Below are 26,365 nucleotides of genomic sequence, written 5' to 3' on the forward strand. Positions count from 1 at the left end.
GCTTTTTAGAAAGAATGGAGGACTCCCAGATAAATTTGAAATGAAGTAAAGAGTTTTATTTAGCACAAGAATAGTCCCATGTATTGCTGAATCTCATAGTCTGGCTCCTTAGGCCATTTCTGTTCTTTCTCTCCCTGTCTCTGTCTTCCTTTCAGAGACTACCCTCTCTTCCGGGTTCTCCTGATAGCACCCATTTCTGGTGCACAGATAAAGGTCCAGTTCATTCTAGTTTTGCCTTACGACTCTGTGTCACTGAAGGTGCTAGAGATTGGGGGAGAGGGTTTTGTCTCTGAGGTCTCTGTATTCTAGTCAGACCTTCCATGGGCCTGGACTCAGGCTTCATCACTCACCTGCCACTTTCTTACTTTGCCAAAATATACTACTTATATTATTCTTGTTTAGATTGTCCTTTCAACTAGCTCATTATTTTATTGAAATACCATGAATGGAAAAATCGGTATCATTTACCAACAAGATACCATAAAAGCAAGTCAAGGAGGAACAAGCTGTGAAGAGACAAAGCTGAATCTAGGGATCATCTGGAATCAAGTGTCCAACCATCGGTACACCCAGATCACAACACTGCTTAACTTTCCCCTCTGTTGGTTTGGGGAATCCCCTCTCCCACCCTGGAAGATGATCCCTGGTCATCTTCTTGAATACCTCCAATAACGGAAAAGTCAAAACTTTGCAAGATTTTGATCCAGTCTTGAATCCCTTATTGTTGAATACTCATTATTTTTCTGTGTCAGCTTTTTTGAAAAGCTTATTTATTGATTCTGCTTCCACTCTGGGACACCCCCACCCTCTCCACACACACTGAATTTCCTCCTTCTGAAATCACTTTTGCAACAATCATCTGAGGGCTAACTGTGGCTTGTGTACTTGTGTCTCTTTTTGCAGTCTTTTGAGGGAAGAAGAGTGCTCTACACTACAGTGTGCTAAGGCCCCGTGGTGAGTGGGACAGGGGCACCCCTGACCTGGCCTGGTGGTGAGGGGGGAGGTGACTGCTGCGCAAGAAGCTTCTTTATAAGGGAGTGTGCATGGGGGTGGGGGGCTGAGAAGGGGGTCGGGAGAGACAGACAAGGTGGGCTTGGAGCCCTCATCTTCCACTGCAGCACAAGAACTTTTCCCCTACAAAACATGTGCCCATTCAAGCTCTCTATTTATTACTAAGCAGCCCTGGAGTGTTAGTCAGGATGGGACTTGATAAAGCAGAGACTGAAGCCTAGTAGATACTGAGGGGCTCAACACTGATACACAGTCACGGGCAGGGCCCAGTGCCTCCAGCAGTTCCTGCAGGGCTCAGGTCCCTACTCCACACTTGGGGATGACCTCCCCATTCCTGGAAACTGTCTGTACATCTTTTATCTTGATTCAATCTCCCTTTCTGGGAAGCAGGCCTTTGTGGCCTGGTCCTTTGCAGTGTCGACTCCCTATCTTGCCTGAGGGAGGTGCTGGGCTAACATGGCTACACTGGACCCTAGATGGCACCTCCTTTGGGGGTTGTGGTGTTGCTGGGACCTGAGCTGTGAAATGTTCAGTGATCTCTGACCTCTGACCTCTAGGCCTTCTGTGGGCTCCTGAACAGTGTGTTTCACCCTCAGAATTCTTGACCTGTGCTTAGGCTGAGTGATTCTTCCGAAAGAATCAGCTGCTGTGAGTCTCAAGAGGCCAGGCCCAGCTCCTTCTTCCTCAGAGGAACCCTGCTCTCCTTCCTCCCCAGCTCCATCCTGTGTGAGAACCATGCTGCGTTTCTGTCCAGCTGAAAACATAGAAGCATTTTGCCTCTTTTCCCTCCTCCACCTATTCTTCCTCCCTAAGCTACAGAGAAAATTAGAAGACGGTCCCCACAGAGCTCAAGGGGCCTGAGAGGTGTGGGCCTGGCCCTCTACCGCTGCTCAGTGACCCATACCAGGGACAGGAGCAGCACAGAGGAACCAGGGAGAGAGGGAGGACTCTCTGGAGGAGGTGTCTGTGAGTGGGCCTCCAGGGATGCACAGGAGCTGGCCTGAAGAGCCAGGATAAGGTGTGTTAGTGGTGGCTAGAAATGCTGAGTCCTCTCCCAACCTCAAGGATCAAGCTGGGGCTCCTCACACCTTTCAACCCATGGATGTGATTTCAACCTATCAACTAATTAGAGGTGCCAAGCTGACAAGAGAAGGCAAGATTTCTGCAGCATGGTAATTAAAAGGCAGTTGGCTTTCCAGCTGTGATCACACGAGGACGCATTTACCCCTAAAGACTTGGGCTGAAAGCAAAGTGCTGGGGAGTTGAAGGAGCCCAGACGCTGCTAATGCAATTTGTTAATTTCCTGTGTTTGTCACCTGCACAGCCGTGAGGGGAAATGGAACACTTTACCAGAAGTTTAAGAGAAAATTAAAGACATACATCCTAATTGTACACAATTAGACCAGCCATAAAATCATTATTATTTTTGTAATTAACAAGCCTTTTAACTATCATGAGATTAGGATTTAGAAAGACTGATTAAGAATTATGTCTCCCCCTATAACTGTAGATGTCCTCTAAAATATATGTTCTGATTTAATACAGAAAAAAAAAAAAAAGAATTATGTCTCCCCAGTCAGGGAAGACTCTAGAAGGTCAAAGGCCTTCTGCAATGGTGTCTTAACTCTCCAAGTTTAACCCCGGAACCTTGTGAATCTAGGTTTACTGGGGCCATCAGTAATTGATCGCTCTACCATTCCACTCCTCACCACGGCCTGCAACAGGGGTCTGCTACCCTAAAGTGGTGGGGGTCATGTCCCTCAAGATGCTAGTGAGCAGTACAGGCAGCACCCAGGCCCAGCCTGACAAGCTGAAATCCAGAGCTCTGCCATCCCCCACACTGCTGCCCTGCCCTGGTGGCTTTCTACTGTTCCTCTATGTCCCACCCATCTTTCATAAATACAAAAATAAAAAGTATATAAAAATAAAAATTAAAAAAGGATTGGTGAGAGTTATGTTTGTTTTATAATCTTATTTACATAAAACAAAGGTGAAATGTTGGGGGAACTGAAGAAGGAAATTTTAAAAATTACAGAATGCCACAGAGCAAAACAATTCTTAAAGAACAAGAATTAAATTACTTCGCCATTTACCATTTATAAATAAATTAAAGTTATTTCTTAAAGCAGGTGACAGGCAGTTGGATATTGGTCTTATTATTATTGTTCATTAAAATAGATATCAATTGCATATACATGTATACAGTTTCTATTTGACAGTAAATGTGTGTGTGTGTGTGTGTGTGTGTGTGTGTGTGTGTGATATGCTTCTGTGTGTACCTATGTGTTGGTGCCCACAGAAGCCACAGGTTGGTGTTGGGTGTCTTTGTCAACCACTATCTACTTTATTTTTTGAGACAGGCACTCTCCTTGACCTACAGTTCCCAGTTGGCTAGGCCAGCTGGCTGGTGGTCTCTAGGGCTCCTCCTCTCTCTACCACCCAGCACTGTGGTTACAGATGGCTGTCACCACAACTTTTACATGGTGCTGGGGATCAAACTAAGGTCCCCGTGCTTTCATGGCAGGCAGTTTACCCATTTAAGCCATCTCCCGAACCTGACAGTAAAAGTATTTTTTAAAGTACTTATAAAGAATTTTCTCTTAAAAAAAATATTGGGCTGGGGATATAGCTCAGTGGTAAAGTACTTGCCTAGCATGCTTGAGGCCCTGGGTTCTATCCCTAGCACTAAAAAAATGCATATAATTTTGTTTCTTTGATATCTTTGAACTGGATTATCCTAGGGACTCAAACACACAGTAAACTCTGATGCTATATTATTTTTCTAAGTAAATATCATTTTTCCTTCTCCTTTATTTAAACTGCCCCAGTGTATCCTGCCTGGTCTTATACCTAGGTACCTCCCTACAAAGCATCCTGGTACACTGGAGAGAGAACCATGTGCTAAGAAGTGTCAAGCACTGGCCCTGTCCCTAGCTGACATATGACTCTGACCAAGCCAGTTAACTCTCTGAGTTTCTGTTTCTCCATCTATAAAATGAAAGTATTCAAGTTGAGTCTACCTATATTATAAATTTTCATGAAGATCAAAATTATTCTAATGAGGGGTGTGAGGAGCTGGCTCAATCAGTGAAATGTTCGCCATGCAAACATGAGGACCTGACTTTGATCCCCAGTACCCATTCTACAGCTAGGAGCAGCCACCAGTCTGTAACCCCAGTGCCTGGGGGTAGAGACAGGTGGATCCCTCGGGCAGGCTGGCCATCCCGTCTAGCCTAATTAATGAGCTCCAGGTTCAGGGAGAGACCTGGTCTCAAAAAATGAGGGGAATGTTTGAGAAAGACACTTTACATCAATCTCTGGCCTCCCCAAGCATGGGCACACGTGTGTATTCATACCCTCATATACATATGCACATGCACACACAAACACGCACATGAACACAAAAAAATTAGACTAAAGAAGTAAATGAGTTTTGGAAGTAGTTAGGTCACAGGAAAATAACAGCAGTCCTTGGAATGGGATCCGGTGGCAACCTCTGACATTCCTCTCCCTGCATTGCTAGCTGCTTCCTGTGTGACCACAAGCAAGTGACTTAACCTCTCTGAACTTCTGAAAATTGCAGCTCACGCTAGCAACTATCTCATAGGGTTGCTTTGCACTTTTAATGAGAACGTGCAAGCAAGTTCGGCCCTTCCTGCATGCTTGCTCCCCGGCAGGGGTTCAGCACCCCATAACTTCAAGGAATCAAACCATCTACATGCAAACCCCAGCTTTGCTGCTTTCTTCGGGCAGGTCCCCAGACAAGCCACTGCCACTTTCCAAGCTTCAGTTTCTCCAAGAAGAAGCATGCATGGGTCACGGGTCCTCCTCTGCCTCACTTCCAAATTGTTTCAAGTTCCCAGGGGGGAAAACGGCCATGTGGTTGAGAGGCAGATGTTGAATGGCTGGGCACTTCTGAATGATGGAAAACTCAACCCCACAGCCAGGCAGGAGGAACATGGGCTCCCCAGGTGGTTCCAGCCTGGGCTATCTCTGACTCAGAGATTTAATCCCTGTGCACAATGCCCTGAAGGCCTCTGTGGGAGCCTGGCTTACAGCAGAATTCCTTAGCAAGCCAAACATCCATCCTCCCTCATTAACTTGGGGACACTTTGCAGTCACTGTGTGCCACATGAGTCTCATGGGCATCAACATCAAGGCGTTTAGTGTCCAAACAGTCTTGCCCCAGGGACCTAGGGCAACAGCGGCCTGGCACACCCCCCAAGTGGCCCTGAGTTCCCAGCACACAGGGCCTGGTGCCTTTGTGTACATCCTGGCACCCACCACAAACACTGTTTTGTCAGAGGCTTCCTGAGAAAGTTGCATTCCATTCAGTTTAGCTGAAAGAAACCCAAGATGACAAATACCTCCCTCATTTAATAACAAGCACAGTCAGTAAACCCACACTACAAAAGATTAAACCTACCAAAGAAAAGAGCAAGCCTCCATTGCACCTCCTCCCCTCCCATCTGGCCCGAGTTGCCTCTCAAGCTCTTGGCAACTGTGGCAACCCCTGCTCAGCCCCACCCCCGGGAGCAATGCTTTATCTTTTCAGAAGCTAGTTCCGGTGCCCAGACCAGGTAAAGAGGGAACTGCATTCAGGCAGGAATTCGACAGTGGCTTGGAATCTAATAAAGATGGTGAAGGTGAGAGATGGATTTACATTTTTCATCTAGGTAGATACCAGGAGAGAGAAATGAGATACATGGCAATTGTCTAACTCAATCAGATCAAAGAACCACCCACCCCCTCAAAAAATCACAAGCTCCTTCATCATTTTCTTTAGCAGTGGGAGAGAGAAGCATAGGTCTGTGGTTGCCAGGAATCTTAGAAAGCTTTGGTCCGGCCCATTATTTCAGAGATGAGAAGGGCAGGCGCTCACAAGTCCGATAATTCTCCTCCTGACCCCCATCCCATTCTGTCCTCATAGGGGTAGGGTGGGAAGACCCTAAGAGTCCTTGAAGTCGTTTCATTCTTCATTTCTGATTCAGGGGCTCACTGCTAAAGTGATATGCCACTCCACACGCAGACCCTAAACTCTCATGAAGCACTACACACAGCAGAGCTTCCCACCAGAGGATATGATGTTCCCAACCCTCCTCCCATCCCATTCTGTGTGTATCCCCCAGAGTCTACCAGAACTAAACAGATTCACCATGGAAACATATATGTTTGAAAGACTCCCCAGCCCCGCTCCCAACAGCCCTGGAATGTGTTGTCCCCTCTAAGTTCTGCTAGATCTCAAGGAAGGGGTAAGCCCTAGATCATGGCTCTGCCTCTGCTGAGGCTCAAGACGCAGTGCTGGGTTAAAGAAAGAACACTGGAAATGACATCAAAAGGCCAGGTTCACATCTCTCTTATTGACCTTGGGCAGTTTGTGGTGCCTAACTGGGCCACAACTTCATCAGCTGTAAAATAATTGCTACCTTAGAGGGTGTATCTGAATGTAAGTGTCCATGAAATTCCCTGGATGGCTCACACCTTGACTGGTCACTCCAGTAGGTGGCATCATGGGTGAGTGGTTCATCCCTCTATCCATTCATTCAGCAATCCCCCCACTGTCTAACTGATTTTGCTCTCAAGCACATTAGAGAATGGATTTGCCTATGATGGGCATGTAACACGAGAGGATCAAAGACACTCTGAATCCACACTGCACAAGGATTTCCCAGGCTACCCCAGTGCTGACAGATTCTGTAAACACAGCCTTTCCCACAACCATCCCAACACTAAGGACAGTGGGCATAGCTTGGCAGTGTGCCTGCAAGGAGACATTACCCCACCAGAGCAGGCATGGCTGAGCTTACCATCTTCGTTTTACCAGTGAGTTGTCCAAAGTCACACCATTGGCATAAAGCAAAACTGAGGTTTAAACCCAAGATCTTGAGGGCCCAGTGGTCCAAGCTGCCCTGTGTTGTTTCTGAGGGACTGTGACTGTGATGGTGGAGTCAGTATGGCCTAATGATGTAGGTTCTACAATGCTTAATCCTAATTGTCAACTTGATGGGATTTAGAATCACCCTGGAAACACACCTCTAGGGCAGTCTGTAAGGGAGTTTCTAAGTGCATTGAGGAGGGAAGACCTACCGTAAGCATAGGTAGCACCATTCCATGAGCTGGAGGCTCGGGCTGAATAAAAGGAGAAGGTGAGCTGAGCACCAGCATTGGTCTCTCTCCACTTCCTGAGTGTGGATTTAATGTGGCCAGCTGCTCCCTGTTCCTGCCACTATGACTTCCCCACCCTGATGGGCTGTGAGCCAAAAGAAATCCTTCTGGGCCAGCAAGATGGCTCAATGGGTAAAGGTGCTTGCCACCAAGTCTGAAAACCCAAGATCAGTCCTCAAAACTCGCATAGAGGAAGGAGAGAACCAACCCCTCACAAGTTGTCCTCTGTTCTCCACACACACAGGTGCCTCAATGCCCCCCCCGCCACACACACAACGACAACAATAATAATTAAATGTAAAACAAAACTCTTTTGGCAGGCACTTTGTCACAGCAAAGAGATAAGCAACAAATATAAGTCCCATATCTCTTCTATAACTTTCAGAACCATGGGCAAGTTTATTTTTCTTCACTCACTGTGATGAAATACACATAGCATAGATTCACCATATTAATAGTTTAAAATAGAAAATTGAGTGTCACTGAGTATACTCAGTGTTGTTCAGCTATCACCACTATCTAGTGCTAGAATATTCTAATCACCCCAAAGCCCACCCTCTACCCACTGAGCTATGCTCCCTAGTGTGTCTTCACCCTGACCTCCTCAGCTTCTCGTAATCACTCTTCTGTTTTCTGGGGAAGGTGCTAATCTCTGGATTTCACCTTACAGAGTTGTGTGAGGAAGAGCCGGGGAGTGACCAGGGAGCACTTGGCACCAGCATCAGGGCAAGCTGTAGTTTCTTGGCCACATAGGTGGAAGGCCTTGCCTTGCCTATGCCCTGGCTTCTAGGGTTTGTGATGTTGAGATTCTAGGAGGTTCTACCACTGCTCAGGTCAGATAGACACTGAGGTTTGAGAGACAGAGAGAAGGTGGGACGGATGATGGGAGGGAGGTTATTTCCAGCTTTCCTTTGAAACTATCAAGGCATGGGAAAGAACACGGTGGGGGGGGGGAGAGAGAGAGAGAGAGAGTGGGATTTCAAGATTTGCTGACATTCTAGATGTTTGAAAGCATCACTAATTATAAAGTAGTTGGATCTGGATTAAGAAAATCCTAAGCTTTGCCTCCTGGCACTTGCTCATAAAATAACAATTACTCTGAAAATTAAATTTCCTCTATTCCCTATAATCTGAGTCAGAGACCCCAAACTTACATAACCATAAAGCTGGAAAACTGTGTCTGTACCTCACACTGCCAGTCACAAAGGCAAACAGATAGCATTTTACTCTTCATTCTCACACGCCCTTCTAAATTCAGACAGAGCAACAAATTCATAGAAAAGTACTGCAAAGGAGGGTACAAGAAGTGCACTGCATTCTGGGAAATGAGATTTATGGTCACGAAAAAAGCTTTGGAACAGTGCATGATGGGAACTTAATGTGCCATGTTGATCCAGAGTAACAGAAAAACAGACACCAAGGGTAAACAGTGATGTCACCTCATTAATGCAGACCAGCATAAGGTGAGCACCTGTCAGGTGCCAAGAACCATTCAGATCCTTTCCCTTCAGTTTTCTAAGAATTGGTCCCAGTTGGGGCTGGAGAGATGGCTCAGCAGTTAAGAGCACTGGCTGGTCTTGTAGAAGACCCAGGTTCAAATCCCAACACCCACATGACAACTAACAGCCATTGGTAACTCCAGTTCTAGGGGATCTGATGCCCTTTTCTGACCTCCACAGGCACTGAATGACACAAGTGCACTTACACACATGCAGGTGTAACACTCATATACATAAAATAAAAATAAATATAAAAAATTATTCCCAGTTATAATGAAAATAGACAGAAAACAGGGCCAGGAGCAGCCCATGTGCTGTGTCTCTCGATAAGCCAGATCTGAAAAGAAGGTACACTGAAAACACCTCTGAAAAGTACTTCAAAAATAACCAGAATAAAGAAGAGAACTTTAGGAAGCCCTTTGCCATCCTCAGCCATATGCAAACAGCATTGTCTCCAGGAAGTAGAAGGCTGAGATAAGAGGTGGGAAAGAAGGGATCAGATCATAAAAAATTACTAGGAAGCTAGAAATGTCAATAACACAATAAAAATGTATTAGTCAATAAAGCTTCGAGCAAGGCCTGGGATGGCCAGCATGAGCCTGCACAGCTCTCCACCAAAGCACCGTTAGAGGGTATGGACTCCAACAGTGTCTCCAAGACTGACACAAACACAGAAGTCAGAGAGGGCCAAATGTTAGCCAGCTTGTGAGGACATGAGACCCGTATGCCCTACAGCAAGGACCATGGATGATATAGCCATTTTACCAGAAAACACTAAAGTTCATATACATGCACCCTGTAACAAGACAGACGGGATAAGCAGCCAGCACTGGGAGGCAAGAGGACCATGAGTTCAAGGCCAGTGTGAACTACATAGCAAGATCCTGTCTCACCAATAAGCAAACAAAATACAGATCAAATAAAATACAATGCTCTTCCATCATGCAGAGGACAAGGACCAAAAACCAAGATTCTGAGAGAAAATATGGTAGATACAGATTTAGAAAATAAAGAGATGGCAGAGATAGGTGTTCCAGAGCAGAGAGAGAAATGTAGATGAGTATTATAAAGGAATATATAAAGTGGCACATATGCTATATTACATATAACATATAATTTATAAAATACATAAATATAAATATACTGTATTATATAAAACATAAAACATAGCATATTTGTATTTTTATTTTATGTGTATGAGTGTTTTGCCTGCATGTATGTAAATGTACCACATGTGTGCAGTGCCCGCAGAGGCCAGAAGAGCATGGTGTTGGATCCCCTGGAACTGGAATTCCTGTAGGTTATTAGCTACCACGTGAGGGCTGGAAACCAAACGCAGGTACTCTGCAAGAGCAGCCAGTGCTCTTAACTACTAAATCATCGCCCCCTACATTTGTATATTTTTTAGTTGGAAGAGTTAAATATATAAATTGAAGTACTTTCTATATCCCAAACCAAACTAAGAGTGCCATACCCAGATCTACCCTGGGGGGGGGGGAATTAATTCTAAGATAAAAAAATATCCTTCAGCCACACAGGCCAAGAAAATCAACCTCTACAGATAAACAATGATCCAGTTTGCCGCTGATTCCTTCTCTGCATCAGTTTGCTGTTTCAAAGAGAAATAGTAACCCAAGGATTTTATACCCAGCTGTTTAGCCCTGTCAAGGCAACAGAGAGCCAGGCCAGCCTCAGCAAGTTAACAACCTGTTCCTTTCTGCAGGATATTAAAAAGGGCTCCTCTAGGAGGTGTCCCTCCTCAATTCATGCATCTGGCACAGCAGTGAGGACAAAGTCATCCTCTAAAGGGAACCAAAGGAAACGAAAAAGAAGCATAGGAGACTGAGACAGCCAACAAGATCAAGTATTTATTGTGGTGATAAGTGTGTTAAGATCTACCCATGTGATATTTCCCAGAAATACCTAAACTGGTGATAGAAAGATAAATAGATAGATAAATAGAATAATTTTGATAGAATACAAATAGGAGGGTCAAAGCTATGATAGTCAAACATAAGCAAAAACTGTGTCATAATATTAATATCAAGCAAGATATAGCATAAAATAAAAAACACTAAAATAACAGGTTTATTTTACCTTCATAAATATTTCAGTCCTCTGTGAACTCCATGAATATCTATCAGGCACTTGCTGCTCGCACCAGGCAAGGATATGCATGGCTGAAAAATAAAGGTCCAATTGTGATGAACACTTATGCTCAAAACATCACAAAATCAAAGCCTACAAAGCCAAACCTGTTGAAATGCAAGGAGGCAGTCAGAGACCCCAGAGAAAAATGCAGCAAGTCTTTCCTCCCTGGATAGATCAAGTAAACAAATACACAAAGCACACGCCAGTAATATGATTAGGCTGGATGTATCTACTATGCATCAGTAGTCTAATAAAAAATTCTGTCACTTATGTCTAGAGATTGAATCAGCCACTGTGGAACCTTTATAAAAGTTGAATCTATAAAAGACCACTAAGCAAAATCTCAATACCTTTCCAAAGCAGGTACTGTAAGCGCCAAATTCTCAAAGCAGTTGTGGTAAAACTAGATATAACAAAACTATAAATTAAAATTTAAAATCCTCTCTGTAGTCAGTCTGTGGTTCAGGATTAGCTATAAGCTTCCATCACAGTCTGTTCAGAAGCTAATCTGCTAGTGTAAAATAAGGCAGGGAGCCCAGAAACGTGAGTCTTCAAGTCGGGGTGCTGGTGCCAGCAGCCCCAGTGTTGCCGGATGCTGGGGGAGGAAAGTCTAGGGAGTGCCCAGGAGCAGGTGGGCAACTCAAGAATGAGTACTGGTGTTGAGAGTTCTTTAGACCTGAGTTCAAGTCCTGTTTCTACCTCTCCCTGCCTATACCGAATATCTCGAGAAAGCCCTATTTCTGGTCTGCAGCTTCTTTATTCAGAACCATGGTGCTGAGCCTGTCAGCCCTTCTTAGCCCTCAATGGGCATCCTCCTCATCTGGAAAATTTTTAAATACTGATGCTGTCTGGACTCCCTGCCTAGAGAGTTTTATTTAGTTGGTCTGATGTAGGACCAAGTCATCAGATTTTTAAAAAATATCTTCCCAAGCCACTCAGTGGCACAGCATCCAGGATAGACAGCCCCAAAGCTAGATGAATTCTCAGACTCCCCCAGTTCAGAAGTTCTGTGGTACCTCGAGGCACCTGCAGTCTGCCCATGGAAGAAAGTTTTAAGAGGCTAAAGCCCAAGAAACAGTAATGCAATCTAATCAAAGTACATTATCTCAAATGGCGCAGAAAATGTCAACGTCAGTTAATATTTTGCGCTCAACATGATTTAGACCTGAGGCATATATTGTACTCCAAGCCCATTGTAAACACAATGGACCATTTATTCACTGAACAGTAACCACTGTAATTACCTACAGGGCAAACATATGAGGTTGTTGGACCAACAATTAATTGTGGACCTGGAACTAATGGGACAGTAACGGTAAAGTAGCAACCAGAGAACCATTGAGCGAGCACATCAGAAAACCAATATTTTCCAAATTGTATTAGATAAGCATTTGGGGGAATGCAATGGACATGCGTAACATCCCAGGTCCTGAAATAGATGTTCCCGGATTTTTCAAAACCTCCTTCTTAGCTGCTGGGTGGAGGAGGCTGGCAGTGGGGTTCTAATCTTGAGAGAAAAGTCCTGGACACTAAATCGGCTGAAACTGTACACAGCTGCTGTTTCTTAAGCTCCCTATGGGGTTCACGTGTCACTTGCAAGCAGGTGTGAAACCCTGTTTAGATTGTAGGGTGAATCTGATGGAAGCCATAGATTCTTTTGTTGTTTCAGAAAAAATGTGTGTATCCGTATGCGCTGACATTCCTACACAGCCCTTTCCCTATGGTGGTTGGAAGGATTCACAGACAGTGGATTCCCTCTGTACTCACTACCCAGTCAGGCCTTTGTTTGCATACCTCCAGATATGGGGCTCTCACTACTTCTAGTGTCAGACTTTCCTGTGCTGGGCAGCTCTGAAAGTGAAAGCGTGCAGTGTGCAGGTGGAATCCCACTCCCTGTGGCTTCTTCTCTTTGGTCCTTATCCTAGCCAGCATCTTTTAATCAGTCATCTGCCTTTGACCCTTGTCAGTCTTGGGATATCCATGTCTTTTCTTTGAGTCCTGTCTAACCCCATGTGATGACTACTGGGTTCCTGCATGGTCAGCTCCAATAGATGAGGTCCGTGGGGACCGCAGAGTGGACATAGAACATCCAAGGCCCTTAGAGAGCAGCTCTCTGCCCTCTGAGATGCAGACCAGAGAAAAGGACAGCACTTTTCTGCCTGCACTCCTGGAGGTCTGGGGAGAACGTGCTGGATGCTACAGTCAAGACTCTCGTCTGTGGCTACGTGGTCCTGGCTGTTGTCCCTCGGGATGCTGAACCCGAGCTGGTACGTGTCAGAGCTAGAGCTGCTGCTGGGATTAGCAGTGGCTTCAGCCATTCCTTCTCTGGATCAACAATTAAATGAAACAATAAGGAAGGAGAGAGAACCGAAGATACCATAGAGGGATTCTTTCATAATCCCAGGGCAGGGAAGGCCTTTCTAAATGTCACATAAAACACAAGAAGTAAATGAAAAAAATATATAATTTCAACCACATCTCAAAGAAAAAGCACTTCTTTAAGCGGTTTTAAATTGTGTGTGCGTGTGCATGTGTGTGTGTGTGTGTGTGTGTGTGTGTGTGTGTGTACAGGCACAGCCCATGTGTAGCGATCAGAGGACAACTTGTAGGAGTCAGTTCTCTCCTTCTACTACGTAGGTCCCAGGAATCACAGTCAACTGTCAAGCTTCGTGGCAAGCACCTTTACCCACTAAGCCATCTCACTGACAAGCCCCCCTCCAAAAGCATTTCTTCATGGCAAAGACCATAAGTAACATCAAAAGACAAAATACAAACTATTCATAGATGGGAAATTAGAGATTTCTATCACAAAGGGTTTTTTTCCTTGATAGAAAAGATCACTTTTCTACAAACAGAGAAGGAAGGTTAGGAGTCAAACTGGAAAAGGGACAAAGGATGACAGCCATCCCAGAGAGGCACTACAGACTGCTCTCAGACCTCGGAAGGGAGACTCAGTGAGATAAATGCAAATGAGAACTGCAGCCAGATGCTTTTTTCCCCCTGCCGGTCACACTGCAAGGATCAAAAAGGTTGATAGCTACCTTCCCTGTCTGAGGCAAAGGGAAGGAGAGCAGAGATCAGAGGGAACTAGGAAGTGGTGACATTTAATTTGGGCAGATAATTAAAATCCAATTTAACAACTTACTGGCACTTAAAAGAAAACGAAGAAATAATAAAGGGAAGGATGGACAGATCTGACTACTGGGTGTAAATTAAAATAACAAGTGCAAAGACAAACAAGCTGAGTTTGGGCAGCAGCCGTGATAGGCTGGGTCTGAATGCGACACACTTTAAGTATCTTCCTTAAATTCAATTAGTAAAGCACTGGCATGCCACTTAAAACTGAAGACATGCTAAAGCAGGTCCTAAGGTAGGACCTTTATGAACCTTATGAACCGCTCTGTGGACAAAGATTCAACATTATGTGTCCATGAATGTAATATGCTCCCATTTCAGTAAGAGTTCATTATAAAACTAGTAGAAAAGTGGTGTATTCCTTTTTGACAAGAATGTGGTAAAATTGGCCTTCTAATTATCTCTGAGTAGTACATTTGCAAAAGGATGAAATCCCTTTGGATGATTTAAATATGAAGACTTTAAAGGCTCATAGCCTGTTGGGTTTTCATTTTTTATTTTATTTTCGAGACAGGATCTCATGTAGCCCAGGCTGGCCTCAAGGTCATCATGTAGGTGAGGACAATCTTGAACTTCTGAGCCTCCTGTCTCTCTACCTTCTGAGTGTTGGATTATGGGTGTGTGGCACTACAGCCCAGTTATGTCGTTAGTTCTGGGGACTGAGCCCAGGGCTCTGTGCCTATTAGGTGAGCACGCCAAGCAACATTCCCAGGTCATCCTTATCTGGAACATTTACACCACAGATGATCTTATGGAAATATTCTGACATACGGAGGGGGAAATGCTATGCACCCAAAATGCCCATGAAATAATGGCAATAAATGGGGCAAGCAGCATAGCATACTAAAAACAATTTGAATGCCCTCAAATTAGAGATGACTCATATGCGAGGCTATGATGACAATATTAAGATGTTCACAAAGAATTGCTGACAGGATGGCTTGCTGCTTACATGAGGGGAAAAAAAAAGTTCAGTTTGTGTACGGAAAAAAATATAAAAAAATTAGTGCTCACAGAGAAGTTCTGGAATGAAACAGACCACAACATTAATGGCTCTATTTCTTTGGGACAGGGCACATCACTGGTTGAGTTCGAGTTTCCTTGTTTCTTGAGAGGAATCTTGCATTCTTTTTATCTCCTCTTCAATTTTAACTTATTACTCTTACTGAAAAGGGTTAAAAACAACAACAAACAGAAAATATCCTGCAGGGCTGTAGAGATGGCTGAGTGGTTAAGAAAGAGTACTGGTCTTGCAGAGGATCCAAGTTCAGTTGTCAGGCAGCTCAGAACCAACCACCCCAGAGCTCCAGCTCCAGGGGATCTGATGCCCTCTTCTGACCTCAACAGACCCCTGCACTCATGTGCACATACCCATACACAGACACACACATAATTAAAAATAAAATGCATCTTAAACACAACAGTACATCTTGCCCCAAATGCTGGTCAGACTGCTTGCCCTGGCTGCAAGGCCCCTATAAACTGTTTCCTCTTGTTTCTTCAGCTTTCCTTTGCGGCCACCACACCTGTCCTGGCAGATAAGAAAAAGTACCCGTACTTCTTCCGGACTGTGCCCTCCGACAACGCGGTGAACCCCGCCATCCTGAAGCTGCTCAAGCACTTCCGCTGGAGGCGCGTGGGCACACTCACGCAGGACGTGCAGCGCTTCTCCGAGGTATCATTTTCCCACTTCCGCCATACAGTAAAAGAATTTTAAGGTGTTTTTCAAATGGGCTTCCTTATGACATTTTCGTGCACATTGTGCCTCAGACACATTCCTCTCTCCTCTCCTGGCTGGCTGGCCCCCTTCCTCTCCCAAACTGTCCACTTTGTCTCTCTTGCTCCCATTGTCTTCTCTTCGGCTTTCAGACCACTTCCTCTCCTCCCCTCTGTCTCAGTCCCTCAATCCGACTTTCTTTCCCAAATCCTTTACTTTTAGTTTAGTATTTAACCATCTAGAACTTTTCCAATATATTCATTTAAGTCCAAATGACTTCATACCATGTTCATACTTTTGCTTTTTATTTGCTGTGCAATGGCTCCTGGGGCCTAGGTTAACCTCGTGTTTTAACTGGGCAGTGTTCACTCTGATGGGTGTTTTGTAACTTACAGAACCAGACCTCAAGGCCATTCATAGCCTCAGGGTCTTACTGCTGTCACTCAGGGATAGGATTGCATGTTGTCAGTAAGATTTCTAGAGGTGCATTACTGGGACATTAAACATTTGAGAGGAGGGACTGGAGAAATGGCTCTGCAGTTAAGAGCACTGGCTGCTCTTGTAGAGGACCTGGGCTTGGTTCCCAGCACCCACATGGCAGCTAACAACCATCTGTGACTCCAGTTCTAGGGGATCCAAAGCCCTCTTTTGACCTCTGTGGGCATTGCATGCACATGGTACATTTACATACTTGCAGACAAGACCCTTATACAAATAAAAATAAAGAAATTTTTGAGAGGAACTGACTTCCAGAAAGGCTGTTCCACTTTCTAGCCCCACACCCCCAAGAACGCTGTAAGATAGATTCTGGTTAGCACACCTTCCCAGCAGTGGATGGTGGCAGACTTAGGAGTTATCACCTTCATACTGCAGACTAGTGGTGCGTCCTCCCTCTTTCTTTCCATTTTATCTCCTGTGTTCCTTTCTCTTCCTACTTGGAGCCTCTGAAAAAAAGCCATCCAGAGAGGCTTAGCAGCCCTAGAGGAGCAAACTGTGGTTTGTGGGAGGAATTTCCACATGTAAGTCAGATAAGCAGGCAAGTCTCAATGGAGTCATGTCCTGATGCCTAACAGAGTTGGAAAAGGTAGAATGGTAGGAATTGTGGGACAGAGTAGGGCTGGGAGTCACCAGTCCTGGCTCTGGGACACATTCCGCTAGTCCCTTTTCTAGGCTCTTACCCTCATGTAGTGGTCACTTGGTACATTGCCTGTGAGAACCTAGAGAGGCCCCCTCACTTCTCTGAGCTGTGGTTTCCTCTTCTGGAGGTAAATCAGGGATAACAACGCTTTGCATTCCTCCCTGTGGGGATTGTGAAAGTGCTTCATGAACTATAAAGTCCTTGCACTTGGGAGTGGAAGTGTTTGGTGGTGTTTGGCAATGATCCAAACAAGGCCCTTTCCTAGGCAACACTCTCTTTCACCTCCCTGCTTCTCAGCCCCTCAGAAAGACCCTAAAGGAACTTGACCACCACTGGGAACCACTCACTGCCAAACCTCAAAGAAGCTCTTGCTGGCAGGCTCCCTTGTGGAGCAGTGACAGTGTTGTGAGTGGGAAGTAGGGTGATGGTAGCGGGAGGGCAAGGGCAGGCCGGGGTCCCATTAATACTGCTCTACAGCAAGTCTAGCGTACCTGCTCTTTCTGATAACATCTTTGGCTGTGAAAGCCTAAAATGTCCTTAGAGACACCCCCCCCAATCTCCTCGCTAAAAGAGGGAAACTGAGGCCCATGGCAGTGAAGGAACAGAGTTCAAGGTTTCAAAGCATCTCCAAAATCATGAAAGATTGTTCAAAGAAAAGGAGTGGGGCTGGGGGTATAGCTCAGTTGGTAGAGTGCTTGCCTAGTATGCATGAAGCCTTGGATTCCCCAGCACCACATAAACTAGGCTTAGTGTTGCATGCCTGTAATCCCAGCACTGGGAAAGTGGAGGCAGAAGCATCAGAGGTTCAAAGCCACCCTCTGCTACATAGGAAGATCAAGATTTACCTGGGATACTTAAGACCCTGTCTCAAAAGAGGAAGGAAGGAAGGAAGGAAGGAAGGAGGGAGGGAGGGAGGGAGGGAGGGAGGAAGGAAGGAGGTAAGGAGGGAGGGAGGGAGAGAGGAAGGAAGAAAGGAAGGAAGGAAGGAAGGAAAGAAGGAAGGAAGGGAAAAACATATAAGAAAAGAAAAAGACAAAAATCAAGGCTGAATTCCAAAGTCCTGACCCCCAATTCAGACATCACTTTCTTTGCATCTATAACTTCATGGAGTCACATGAGAATCACCCGTGTGGAGCCCCCCAGGATTGAAACCCGTGGAGCGTAGTCTAAAGAGTGCAAAAGATCTGCCTTGATGTCCAGTTGAGTGCTTTGAAGATCCCCAAGCGCTCTCACAACCAGCTACCATCTGCACCTGCACTTCTGCCTTCCTCCTAAGGAGCCTTCCCTGTAGGGAGAGGTGGTTCCCATTCTGCAGAGGAGGAAATTGGGGCCTGTAGAGGGTGAGTGGCTTCAAGAGGCCAGGCAGACTGGACACCTGCTGCTCCTGCTGCTGGTCAGTGTTTTTCCTACAGCACTGTCCTCCCTAGTGACACTGTCCTCCAGGAACCAGGCACTAGCTCTTGGGTGCCATATCTCTTTCCCCACACATCTGTGTCAGGGCTCTTTGCCAAGGTCTCCAGCATCTAGGTGGGAAGCCTCCTTTCCAGAGGACAGGATGTGGCTTGGCTGCATTGCTGGCAAGAACCCCTCTTGATTAAACCTCCCAGCCCAGCTGACTCCTCTCTGTGCCCGAGAGCCTTGGCATCCTCGCCAGATGTCTGGGCTGCATCACTGGAGTGCAGCTGCTGGACCCTGGCCAGGATCTAACAACTTCTCATGAGTGCAGAGGAAACTGGATTCCTTTTATGAAACCAGTCGATCGGCAGCATTGAGCACTTCTGTTCTGGACCGGATGGATGCACTGAAAGGAACATCAAGGGAAAGCCGTCCTTGGGTGGGACGGGGATATGATCCCATGGAGTTCATCAATGTGGCATAGGGACTGCGAACAGGGTAGAGGCTGAGGGCCATTCCAGCCTTGGCACCAATTACTCCTGCAAGTCAAGGCTGGTGCCCCATGATCCCCGGGTAGCTCTCGATCTCTAGATCCAGCTTGCAGGCTTTGCAGCCTCAGACAACACCTTCTGACCTACTGACTCTCAAATGGACCAGAGCTAGAACCACTGCCAAAGTAACATAGGATTTGTGTCTGGAAAGGCTGAGTGTGCCACAGCCATGCCTCACGGGATTGTGAGATGGGAGAAGAAAGGACTCTGTACCAGGCAGTTTTGTCCCCCAGCTCGCTTTACCTCACAGATAGCGGATTTTCCTTTGAATGGGAGTTGACATCTGCCTCTGCCTCAGAGGTGCTGGGACACAGAGCTATACACTTTATAAAACATAAATGAAAGATCTCCACATAGGAGATACACATCAAACGGCTAGTCACTACCCCAAGAAAGCACTAGGCAAGATGTAGGAACTATATGTGTTTACTCCAAGAAGGATAACATGGCTGCTCCATGGAGCAAACCTGGTGTTAACAGACATGGCCCCAGGGTCCTCAGCTGTCAGGCTTCCTACACCGGATTCTCAGCTGCCCCTGCTCATTGGAATCACTGTGGGGATTCTGCTTTGTACATGTGTTCATGTATACGTGTGTGTGTGTTACACATGTGTGTATATGCATTTGAAGGCAAGAAGTCAATGTTGGTGTCTTCCTCAATAACTCTAACTTACTATTTGAGACAGAGTCTCTCATTGAACCGAGAGCTTACAGATTCTGCTAGATTGACTGACCAATGAATCCCAGAAATCTACCTGTCCCTGTCTCCCTGGCACTGGGACCACAGGCACATGCCATCACACCTGGCTTTTTACATGGGTGCTGGGGATCTGAACTCAGGTCCTCATGCTTGTGCAGAAAAGTGCTATCTTCTCAGCCCCGGGGCTTGTTTGTTTGTTTCATATATTGGTCTCACTGTGTAGCCTGCTTGAACTCAGGGTCCTCCTGTCTTTGTCTTCCAAGTACTGGAATTGTGAATACACATTTTTAAGTCCAAACTAAAATCTAGATTCCCTAAATAGAATTTTCCCACTTTCGACAATTTCGTTGTGATACCACTTCTGTGCTATGCAGCCCTGGCACTGTCAGTGTACACTTCAGTTATTTTAGTACATTTACACACTTCTGCATCTGTCACTGCAGCCACTGTCTAGTACCTATTTGTGGTTCACCCCCATTTGTAATTTGTCCCACTCCCAGCCCTGGGTTCATGTGCTTTCTGATAGTTTTGCCTTCTCTGGAAGCAGTGTGTGAGTAAAGTCATCTGACCTACAATCCTTGGTGTCGGGCTCCTCTCACTGAGCAGTGTTTTCTAGGTCCTTCACTGGGGCTTTGCTAGCAGATGTTAGCAGCCAACATATACTAACATTACTACTGAGCAGTACTACCCTGTATGGATACAGCACCTCTTAGAATCACATGCAGAGCTTTGAACTCCTGATGTTCAGGCCTCCCCACCCACCCAGTGCCATAAGATGGCCTCAACATAAGCTCTGGATTAATTGTTACTGCCCTGTGTAACTGGCTCAGCGTCAAGGGTCCAGACTGGGCAATGACACCTTCCTGGGGTGGGAGCTCTTGAGCTTAGCAGCCCTGGTCTCCTTGATGCCTTCAGTAGACTTAAGAATGGAAGGCAGGGAGCAGCAGGTGGGGAGAGGCCTCACGCCAACACTGGGCTCCCCAAGTGGAAGACAGAGGTGGGTAAAGATGAAGAGTGAAGGGCGTGTCTGATGATGATCTGTGGAATCCAGGATGCAGCGGGATGGGCAGGCAACTAGCCCGTGGGCCTGGAGGAAGTGGCCTGGAGAGAAGATCCAGGGTGCAGGAGAGAGGCCAAAGGGAGGGAAAGCAGAGCCCAGGGTGGAGGAGGGGTGTAGGGATAGAGGGGCCAGGCTGTGCCTATGTGACAGTTGCTTAGGTAAGGGGAGGTACAGGCCATTGGAATTAAAGTCTTAAAGTCAAGTGAGTGAGCGATTGGAGTGTTCATTGCTGGACATGGGAACACTGTAGACCAGGGTGGAGAAAGAGGCCTGGGAGGACTAGCCAAGGACATACTGAGGCTGCCAGCTTTCATGACTTCTAAACCATCTTGGCCATCCTCCATGTCTTTTCTTGGTTTGAGAGTCACTTTGTTTTCTAGTGCTGACATTATAATAATATTCCATTGTCTGAATACACCACAGTTTACCCACTCACTACTGAAGGACATCTTAGTTGCTTCCAAGTTTAGGCAATTAGGGGCAACACAGTCATAAACATTCATATGTGGATTTTTTGTGTGGACCTAATGTTTTCAGCTCCACTGAGTAAGGTCCAAAGAGCTTGACGGCTAGATCCTACAGGAAGATTATGTTTAGTTGTGTGAGAAACTGTGGCACTATGTGTTCTTTCTAGCAGTGACTGAGCATCTGGCAGTGCCAGTGCTCTGGTTCAGGCTGCTCTGAGAGGTGCTTGGAGGCTTGCACCATTTTATATGATGGTTCCCCGATGAAGTATGGTGTGGGGCAGCTTCTCGCCTGCGTGTTTTCCATCTTGGTTTTTGGCAGGACTTTTGGGAGGTAAGTGCACTAGGAATGTTCCAGTGCCAGGGGAAGGCCCTAACTTGTCACAAGCACCATGCACAAGGGGAAGCTGTGGTGTTCAGCATCATCTGGAATCAGGTTCCCCAGTGGGCAATGGGTCCCTACTGGGGAGCCCCCTGTGTGGCTAGTTTCTGTGTGGACACAGCATCATCCCCTGTCCTTCCTCTCCAATAGGCTCCAAGACCTCCTACCTGGCTACTGGCCCTTAGTAATCTAGAGGGTTCTAGGGGGTGACCTTTCCATACCAGAGACCTCCCTCAAGTGTCCAGACCCTCCAAGGCCCTTGATCTCCCTGTGACTAGAACAGTAGCCATCTGTGGAGTTTCCTCTTCAAAGTCCCTGCCCTTTTGGGCCCTCCAGACCCTGCTGAGCCTTTTGGAGCCTTCCCCGTGGCCAAGTGGCCATCTGCTCCGGCACAGGAATCTCTCATGAGTCCTCTGAAGTAGCTACATGCGGGCAGGAAGACCCTGATGCGCCAAAGCCATAGTCCATCTTTGTAAGAGTCCACAGCTCTTTTCTGCTTCTCTGAGCAGGACCTAGCTCTATAGTAACTCCTCCTGCAACTTACTGCTTGGCCTGTGTAGGTTTGATGCCAGTCAAACATTTCTGTCCAGTAAGGCAGGTTTGGAGGGGTTGACACACTTCCTGCACAAGGGGAGGCAAGATGAGGGTGGGAGATACAGAAAATTGTCAGCACTACCCTTCAAGCAAGTACCTGCGCACAGCCTATCCCAACTGCCTCCTGCCCAAGTCACCGGGGCCACTGAGAAGCTGGGAGGAGCCAGCAGAACTTAACGAGGCATACTGTCATTTATTGATGGCTTTGGAGGATATGACATTGTTTGCTGGTGAGGATCTTTCTAGAAGTTTTGATGAAAAGTTCTAAGCCAGTAACTGGTACTAGGAAGAGCCAGGAACTTGACACACATGCTTCTGGGTGATGCTGGTATCAGTTGTTAGGAAGCATATAGTCAGTGCCTGATATTTGAATCCTTTACCTTCCAATTAGCACAGTCCTGTCCCTCAGAGCAGGAGGTTTCCAGCTATGGTCCCAGGACCAGCACTCACTGGGCTCCACTGCAGACCCTCTGAGTCAGACTTGAGGCCCAGCAACTGATCTGAGGCTGGGGCTTAAGAGCCACTGTATGTAGAGGATGGGCAGGGATCAAGCAGGACAGGAGGGCCAAGCTTCTGTCCTTAACCCCCACCCCTCACCTGACTACCAGTACCTCAGCAGATCTGTCATTGAGGGCAGGAGGGGACAGAGGACAGATCAGATTCTAATTGTAATGCTCTAGGACCCCCTCGCCCCAGCTCTTAGCCAAAGAGCTCACTGGTGCTTCAGGCTGGCAGCCCAAATACCCTCTACCCTCTTCCCTCATCTCTGTGTCTAGGAGGAACCAGGCCTTCAGGACAGCTGCCAGCATCCACTCTATATCCTGCCCACACCAAGGTGGCCGTTTCTCAGAGCCTTTCTTCACCACAGTGGTAAAGGTCCATTATTTCCCAGGTTGTGGTGTGACTACATGGTGTGATTTTTGCAGTTTTAATAGTGTTGTATTAATATTTCAGATAATAGAAAAAGCAAAATTAGTAGCTCAACGGACTGCACTCCTGGATGTGGCTTAGGGTAGACCCCTCAGGAAGAAGAGAGGGAGGAAAAGGAAAATGCTGAGTGACTGAAGGCCTCAGGAGTCTGAGGGCAGGTCAGGGATCTGGCAATGACTCTTCCATGAAGCCTGATCTAGATGAGGTATCCAGTGAGAGAGAGACCTTTGGCCTTCAGCCTGTGCTAAAGTCCTGGGGCGGGGGTGGCAGGGCTAACTGTGACACTGGTTCTTTCTTGTGTATGTGTCCCATAGGAGCATCCCATCCTTTCTTGCATGGTGGAAAGACCCCATGTGAGGAGAGCTGTTGCCCCTGAGGGTGTCCAGGGGCCGTCATCGTGTGGCAATTCTGAAGCAAGGACAGAGCACCACGCTGGAGTGGTTTGTCTCAGAGCACCTGTCCAGGGCACAGCCAGTATGAGGCCCTCCTCCCTCTACCCCAGAACTGGGAGGAGATGGTTGCTAACCTCTGTAAGGGGAGCCTCTGTTCCTCGTGGATGGTTTTCCCTAACACTCCGCCTAGGACCTCAGAGCAAAGGGACTGAAAGGTTCTACTCACAGAGGCTGGGACGGCTGTGTAAGGGTCACTGGCCCAGGGCCACAGGATCCGAGAGCACAGGACTGAGGAAGAGAGTGTGCCTTCTTTGACATATTCTCTAGGCCATTCTTCATGTCCTCAAAGTTCTCCCAGGGACACTTACTGTGCCTCTCGCAGTCCTGGTGGACTTCCTAGGATGTTACTCTAGCCCCAGAAAGCAGCCCTGTGTGGAAGAAAGATGTCACTGTGTGTCATCTATGGACACTTTCTGAATACCTACTGTGTGCAAGTGGTTCTAGCCAGTCACCCAGCATGGTGACATGTTTTAGAAAGGACTTGCCAGCATCTGACAGCTGAGATGTAGCAGGTGTACTCAGGATCCCTCCACCCTCACCTCACTCCAGAAACAAGGTGACTGCATGAGCTGACTAGTCTCATCTCTCGGGGACCTCCTCACAGGCCCCTGGAGTTTTTGCCACAGTGTTCTGCATGTCGCTCTATTAATCCCCAGTTCCCAAATCTTGGTGGTCAACACGTCCCTCCACATCTGCTGCCAGCATGCGTCCAGTATGCCTTACTTCAGAGGGGCCTCTGGGCCGACAGGTGACCTGTGTGTAGGTTCTCCACAGCTATTCTGGCATATTCTGGTGAGTTCTCCCCCAAAGTCCATCTGCCAGACTTCAGGAACGCCAGGTAAGCAAAGGAGTGGAATAGGATGCTTCATAGAACTTTCAGGAAACGGCCAGTGGTCTGTTGGGCTCTAGGGTATATGCACAGGGTGAGAAGTGGTACAGCTGTGAGAGAACCAGGTTTTCTTAAGTTTGGACTTGGTTTATGAGCAACAGGAAGCCATGAAAGGGTTATTTATTTGTTTTTATGTGTATGAGTGTTTTGCTTGCATGTATTTAAGTGCACCCATGTCAGGCAATGCCCATTGAGACTAGATGAGGGTGTCAGATCCCCTAGAACTGAAGTTACAGACCATTGTTAGCCACCATGTGGGTGCTGGGAACTGACCACAGGTCCTCTGCAAGAGCAGCCAGTGCTCTTAACCACTGAACCATCTCTCCAGTCCTCATGGAAGGTTTTTAAAGGAGAGTTGGGATGGTAGCAATCTCAATGGCAGACTGAGACAAGTAGATCTGAGGCTGGGAAACTAAGTGGGAGGTCTTACCACAGTCATGCAGAAGAAAAATTTTAAGAGTGTTGTTACTTTCTTACACATTAGTGTCAAGTTTCCTTTGTTGGTTTTTTCTTTTTAAATATTATTTTCTAACTGCAATACTGGAATGCACTTGAGGCAAAAAAAACAAAAAAACAAAAAAACAAAAACAAAAAAACCTTTGAAGAAATAGAAGAGGAAAAAGCAGTTGAGAGCACTGGGTTTGGTTTCCAGATGGCTAACAACTGTCCATCCATAATTTCAGTTCCAGGGGATCCAGTGCCCCCTTCTGGCCCCTGCAGGGATTGCATGCACATGGTGCACTTACATGCATACAGGCAAAACACTCCTACACACAAATTTTTAAAAATAAAATAAATCACGATATTTTGGGGTGAGGGAGGAGTTAGAGCTACACTTTTGTCATCATCTTTTTCTAGCCTTTATTCAAAAATCCTCCTGTGCAAGGCCTGTTTTAGAACATGGAGGTAACTGCCAGTTTTTACCGATTCTAAACATGAATACAATGGGCTCACATTAGAACTTTTATCTGAATATCTCTGATTATTTTCCAAGGATGAGTTCCTAGAAATAGCACAATCGCATTTTGAACCTTTTGTACGTGTTGCCAAATTGTTGCTGCAAAAGATCACACCAGTTCTGAGTTCCGTTGTGAGTGAAAGGGCTCCACGTCGTTGTCTGTTATTTTTCTCTAATCCTTGGCAATTGCTATTTTAATTTGCATCTCTTTGATAACTAATGGGATTGGATTTCTTTTTCTTTTTATAACTAAGAACCTTTATTTATGTTTTTCCTTTTGAGTTGGTGGCTCAAGTGATTGGACTGCTGTTTTTCCACAGCATAAGCGTTCTTTATAAAATAAGCCTCTGGTTCTTGGTCACATTTGTTGTAGGTATTTCCTCATGTTTCCTGTGACATTTAATTTTGGCTTTGATGTTACCAGATATGTTGAGAATCTTAATGTTTTATATAGTTGAATTTATCTAAAACGTCTTTCCCACCTTTAATGTGCTCATCTCGTCTCATTACAAGTATGTGTCTGTGTTTTCTTCTAGTGCTTTTACTGCTAAGTTTCAGCTTATCTAGAATGTCAGTAAAAAGTCTAAAATACCAAATCTTTCTTTCCCTGCTGTCGGAGTCACCCAATTATTCTTTCGGCATTTAATGAATATATCTTTCCCGAATGATTTAAAATGCCTATGCTAAAAGTGACCTTTAGAAAAATAACGTACATTTCTATATGCTTTAGACCAGCTCTGTGTGATGAAAATGTTGCACAAGCCGCTGATGTGATTTTAAGTTTCCTTGTAGCTACCTTCTTAAATGTTAAAAGAACCGATAAAATTAATTTTAATAGTACATTTCCTTATTTTAATATATCCCAAATACTATCGTTTTGACATGTGTCAGGAATGCCGTGCATGCCCAGTGACCACACATGGCCAGTGGCACTGATTTGGGCCTCACAACTGCAGCCTGTGATCCTGTGGTTTAAACTCCTGTCCTGTTGATAGCCACCATTGTGGAGCTGGCCCCTTGTATTTCAAACACTGTTAGGTTATACTATGGTGTAAGGCACAACCCTCCTCTCACAATTGTCTTTATTTTCCCAAGTTTGATTGATGCAAGGCTCCCTGAAGCTCTCAGTGCTTTTGCTTGAATCCTGGCTGCTCTGGGGAAGATGTGGCATCTCT

General features: G+C 46.1%; 1 protein-coding gene across 1 annotated transcript in view; it reads left to right on the forward strand.

Moving 5' to 3' along the window:
- The window catches only part of Gabbr2 (gamma-aminobutyric acid type B receptor subunit 2), a 296,026-nt gene that overhangs the window by 56,178 nt on the left and 213,483 nt on the right, over window positions 1-26,365 (forward strand). Inside the window, exon 3 of the mRNA XM_008850966.1 lies at window positions 15,466-15,636. Coding sequence (XP_008849188.1) covers window positions 15,466-15,636 — 171 coding nt within the window. The remainder of the gene's footprint in view (window positions 1-15,465; window positions 15,637-26,365) is intronic.

This window comes from Nannospalax galili, unplaced genomic scaffold, assembly GCF_000622305.1.
Source record: "Nannospalax galili isolate Female #2095 unplaced genomic scaffold, S.galili_v1.0 scaffold2085, whole genome shotgun sequence".
Lineage (NCBI taxonomy): Eukaryota > Metazoa > Chordata > Mammalia > Rodentia > Spalacidae > Nannospalax > Nannospalax galili.